At 44.8% G+C, this 5534-nt stretch overlaps 1 protein-coding gene across 1 annotated transcript in view; it reads left to right on the top strand.

Annotated features, from left to right (window-relative positions):
- Positions 1-5528, top strand: part of SNX19 (sorting nexin 19) — a 22761-nt gene extending 17233 nt beyond the window's left edge. The window contains exons 8-12 of the mRNA XM_072425656.1: positions 926-1064; positions 2931-3060; positions 4089-4273; positions 4357-4444; positions 5019-5528. Coding sequence (XP_072281757.1) covers positions 926-1064; positions 2931-3060; positions 4089-4273; positions 4357-4444; positions 5019-5082 — 606 coding nt within the window. The 3' untranslated portion in view covers positions 5083-5528. The remainder of the gene's footprint in view (positions 1-925; positions 1065-2930; positions 3061-4088; positions 4274-4356; positions 4445-5018) is intronic.
- The last annotated feature ends 6 nt before the right edge of the window (positions 5529-5534 follow it).

Below are 5534 nucleotides of genomic sequence, written 5' to 3'. Positions count from 1 at the left end.
GTGCACCCTGCCACCTCCATTGTATTGCCTTCCTCCCATGGTGCACCCTGCCACCTCCATTGTATTACTTTCCTCCCATAGTGCACCCAGCCATCTACATGATTCACCAGGCCACCACCTTCCATTGCTCCTTGGCATTGTGGACTATGAAGGAAATGTAAGACTCATGGCAAAACTTAAATCCTGCCCACTGGTAATGACACTAGGTAAAGATCAGACACTCATGAAATGAAAGGATGTGACGTGTCTGCCTGATTACCGTTCCAGACTCCGTTTCATCTGAATGTGATGTAATCAGTTTATTTCTCAGAATATTAGGAAGTGAGAAATAAAAGAACTCATTTTATAGAAGCTGGGGGAGTGTTGGGTGGAAATGTACCCCGGAGTGCAGCTTTACCATGCCAATTCCTTCCTTATCTTTATTCTGCTGTTTGATAGTTTTGTCTGGAGGATTTCTCTTCTATATTGCAAAAGCTAAAAAACTGCAAAAAAACATAAAAACAGCCACTTATGTTAAAAGGTCATTTAACCGAAAAATATAAAATCTAGAATCACAGTGCAGACCCACCTTGGAGTCTCCCTCCTACTACATGAGTATCAGTTTTTCTATATTCTGAAATAAAATAAAGACTTCTACAGGGACGGTGGGGGCCCCTGATGGCCATGTTGGGTATGAAGACCTCATGTATTGTTGGGTTTGTTGGCCTGGGACAATCTGCAGAGTCCCTGAGGTTTTACCTGAGAAGGCGCTTATCCTTCCTTCTCCTTCCCTCTGCTTACATTTTATAAGATTCAGATGAAAGCAGCTGCTACAAATGAAATAAAATGTCATACTCCATGTGGCTGAATTGCTGTTACATTGGCATAAAAGCTACAAGCTGGACCCCCAGGCACTGTCTGTACTGATTGCTATCCCTCTGTGCAGGTGTCTGATGTTCTGTCTTTGAGTGGCATGGAATCTTTCATCCAGAAGCAGGAAAAGATCCTGAATGAGATTTCTGCGTCTCAGGAAAGGTCAACCATTGCACGCCAGCTGCCCTCCACCCTCCATCCACAGGCGGCAGGTAAGAGTAAAGCTGCATAGGTTGTAATAGAGGGGGAAGGGACGTCTTGTTACCATTGCTAGGTACAAGGAGGTGAGAGGTGCCAGTTAGTGAAAATGACAAATGTAAAGCCCATTTTTTTTTTTTAGTAAAAGCCAGAGCTGCATGGCACAAATTTGAAATAAATGTGGAAGCATTATTAAGGTTTTTCTGCTACGTTCTGGTGGTACAAAGCACTGCGACCTGTTCACAGCCTGTACAAAGCAGCAGGCATAGCTGTATTGTAGATCTGCAGAGGATTTTACATATTGCTTTCCCTCCAAGGACTCCAAGCACTGCGCACAGCATGGCCAACTCTGTGTTTGATGAATATGGTAACGAGCAGCGCCTGAACAAATAGGAGGGTCTCTCCGCATCTCCTGGGATGAGGGGGAAGGAAGGTTCACAGCTGGAATGAGAAGGCTGCGTTCTGTATGAATTCTGGTGCATTGTGGGAATTTTCTGCCTAAGTAATAGAATTGTGATAAATGAGTCCAGTAGTTTTAGATATGTTGGCCCCGTATAAAGGGAATGATTGGTTCTCAGTAAATCTAACAGTGTACCTGACGCTGGGGAAAAAAATTATAGGCAGGTTCACCTAAATACTGCAAGGGTAACTGGCCAACTTATCGGTCCTGTTCCTCCTTGCAGCCGGTGCTCCTCCAATGTCCCGCACTGTCCGCTTTCATGGCTTGTGGATGGGCTCTCATACAATGGAGGACTGCTGGGCCCGCATTGTACAGAATGACGTCAGAGATATTGGGGTACCAGTAGAGCCAACAAAAGGAAACCTGTGGGATAGGATAGGGTATATACTCCTAATATATAAATATATATATATACACCTATTTATTATCGCACATACAAAGCTTCCAGTTTTAATGAACAATCAGTAAAAGGTGTTCACATATTTGCCTACGTAGCTTGCTTTGCAGTTGAGGTATTTACATTTTAATAATTTGCGGTAATGCGTGTTCTGTGCATTGATTCGCTGTGCTGCTTTTCATTGTGCATTGCTCCATAATGCAGCTGCAGCAGTTCTGATTATATGTCTACAGGTCCTTTGATGTGGATCCATTACTAAAATCTAATCTCTATTTTTAACAATTTCAAGCCATTAAAAAGTCTCATCTTTGATTCTGCCATGCAGGTCCTTGTTCAGTCACTTCCTGTTATTGGGTTACATTGCTCTGTTTCTGTCTCTCAATCATTCTTTATAGTCACACTGTCATATGTTCAGATGATGGAGACCACAAGTGGCCGCGCTGACACCATTTACTGAGCCATGGAGCACTGTTGTCACCATCAGGAAGCTGGTGCAGAGCAATGATGTGCAGCCACCGGGGGAGGGGATCATACAAAGCAAAAGTGATAAATATGATAATAAGAAAGTTTTTTATGATTCTCTGCACTAAGTACACAACATGTCATCCACATTGGGTTTCTATCCTCTTCAATCTGTATTTCTTCCCCTGAGAGAAAAGATTGATCTTCACAGAGGTCGCTGTTCATTGATTTACATGGCTGAGTTCATTATTGTTCAGGGGAGAAGTGACGTGTAACATGTGAGAGCTGTTATTGTCCATCAGCCATGCTGACATGAAGTGGCTGTTATATCCAAAGCCATAGGAGATTTTGCTGGAATACGTCACACCTCCTACACACCAACCTTCCCCAGTATTTTCCCAGATAAGAGCTCATCTATCATTCTGTCCCCAGGTCTCCTGTGTATAATAATGAGCTATGGATCATCATTCTCTATACAGACCCCACTACAAGTTGGTATGGCTATAGCAGGTTTGCCTCGAATACTCCTTGTGCGAATAATGTGTTGTGTGTTCTCTGCAGGCTTGGGCGGCAGTCTCTCGGCAGTGGCGCTGGAAGTTCTGTGGCTGGTAATGAGGGAACACTGGAGCTGGCTATGCACCGACAACATGCAGAAAGTGACACACCTTCTATGTGGAAGCCTCATCCAGAGGTGAGATCCCACCCGACCTAACATCCAGAATGTGAGCTCTTCTACGGGGTCCCTGTATATTATTCCCATAGTCAGGTACGGTGCAGCAGGTCAATGAGAAAGCAAAGTTAAATCTAGGCTACTGCGCTCTGAACATGACATTATCTCATAACGGTAATTGAATATTCCACCACAAGGTGGAGCAACAGGGCAGAAAGTTACCAACAGAGAACAAAAGTTTCCCTGTGTTAAAGAGACCCTGTCACCATCTTGGATGTTTGCAGGTAAAATGCAAACAATAAGAAATTTTATAATATATTTATTTACAATGCTCTTCTGAATTTACTAAAAAATGTGACTAGGAAATGTCAGTTATCTAGCACAGCTTCCTCTGCCCCATTACCACCTGCTGGAGTGGAATGAGGGCAATTGCATAGGGCAGCACGGTGGCTCAGGGGTTAGCACTCCGGCCTGGGTCCTAGGTTCGAATCCCAGCTAGGACTTTATCTGCATAGAGTTTGCAGGTTCAACCCGTGTCTGCGTGGGTTTCCTCCGGGTACTCCGGTTTCCTCCCACATCCCAAAAACATGCAGTTAGGTTAATTCCCCCTAAAAATTAACCTTAGACTACATTAATGACTATATGACATTCGACTATATTAGGGACATTAGATTGTGAGCTTCTTTGAGGGACAGTTAGTGACATGACTATGGACTTTGTACAGCACTGTCTAATATGATGGCGCTATATAAATACTGTGTAATAATAATTATAAAAATAAATACCATAGAATGTCACTTGAGAGGCTTAAATGTGCTGGGGCTGCTAACATCCCTTCCAAGATGGAGTCTCAGGGCCTCTGGATCTCTACACAAGGGAGGCTTTTACAGGTAATATATATTACACATATACTGCATGTTGTATGGTAGGATTATCCTTGAAGTGAATTGTCAGGTGACAGAACATTTCCCTGTTGTGTCTGAGACATTATATGACAGGGGCTGTGTTATGCCCCTCTGACAATAATGGGGTTCTGCTTCTCCTTGCAGGTGGCTGGATGTTCAGGTAGATAATTTCACCTGCATGCAGCGCTGGGCATTGTATTTGCGGCTCCTACAACAAGCAATATGGCCTGGCGGGGCCCTGCGCACTCATCGACGACCGCCAAGGACACAGACACAGAGGGACGCAGCTTATGATCAGGCTTTACAAAGCCTCATGGGTATTATACCAGGTGAGCCCTGTACATTCACCCACACAGCAGGGATGAATCTGGGGAAGACAATGACCTGATTATTTATCTCTGGGGGTTCACAGATCTGGTCCAGGAAATGCTCGGAGTCCAGAAGTGTGGTCAGGTCTGGAAGTCCATTCTGGATTCACTTCAGCACCCGCCGATTAACAGGTAACCGTCCCAGTCAGTGTGGCATCATCGCCAACAATGTATCAGAGAGTAATAAACATGGAAGATCTACAGACAGAACTTGTGTAGTACAAACCCAGGACGCCACAGGCTGCATGCTGGGTACCAGGGGGTAGACGGTCATTTAGGTGTCACCTCTGCACCCCCCTCCTCTTCTAGTTTGGTGGACACATCTGCTGACTTCCATATCACATTTCTATATTACATTTCTATTGAGATGTGACAACATGAGTTCAGAATTCAGGCAGAGTATAGCGCCCCTCTGGTGATATTCATATATTTGCTGCGGTGGGATGATTTAAGCGAGTGTGGTGTACCAAGAGGGATGTCAGGGGTGCCCAGTTTCTCCGCACAATACTGGAATTATTATGGTAATAATGCTGAGATAATGGCTACCGGCTGACATACATTGTAAGAGATTCCATTATCTCCAGGACAGAAGATAGTAAGGATATCTGTACATAGCCGGCATGATATGGAGGCTGTGTGCTGGCAGATGTCAGTGCCTCTGCTCTATCTATGACCAGTGCTCAGGGTGTTGCTTTCTGCTTTGCAGGCATTTGCTATACTGCATATGGGACATTCTCCTGGAGAGTCTGATCGCCACGCCAGCCTCATAGAAGACTGCCCAGTGGAGGGCAATGCAGCCCGTCGGTGGATCCCACACAACTGGATAGACTCATTTGTGCCCTGGACTATTGAAGAATAATCACATTCCTCTTGTCGCCCTCTAGTGGTGGGGGAGATTGCAGGTATCCCTGTGGTCCTTTATCATCGGCCATCATATGGAATCTCAGAGGGAGGTTGGAATGTTTTATTTGATTGTACAAAGGAAATCACACGTTCACTAGACGTTGTCTCTCGTAGATATTGTGTATTGTACATGAAGCTTTGTATATAGAGCACTGGAATGTATTGGGCCAATATGGAGCGCAGACACACGGGGCAAATCTGCCCACTTAAATGTAGCATGATAGTCTGTACACTGGGAGAGCGGTGCTGAGAACACGGAGCTCTATTTGTCACCGTGCACATTACGTTCTGGGGGTCACCGCACTGACACTCTGTGTCC

The sequence above is a fragment of the Pyxicephalus adspersus genome, chromosome 11 (assembly GCF_032062135.1).
Source record: "Pyxicephalus adspersus chromosome 11, UCB_Pads_2.0, whole genome shotgun sequence".
Taxonomy (NCBI): domain Eukaryota; kingdom Metazoa; phylum Chordata; class Amphibia; order Anura; family Pyxicephalidae; genus Pyxicephalus; species Pyxicephalus adspersus.
The sequence above is the reverse complement of the archived record's forward strand: the minus strand, read 5'-3'. Positions and strand labels throughout refer to the sequence as shown.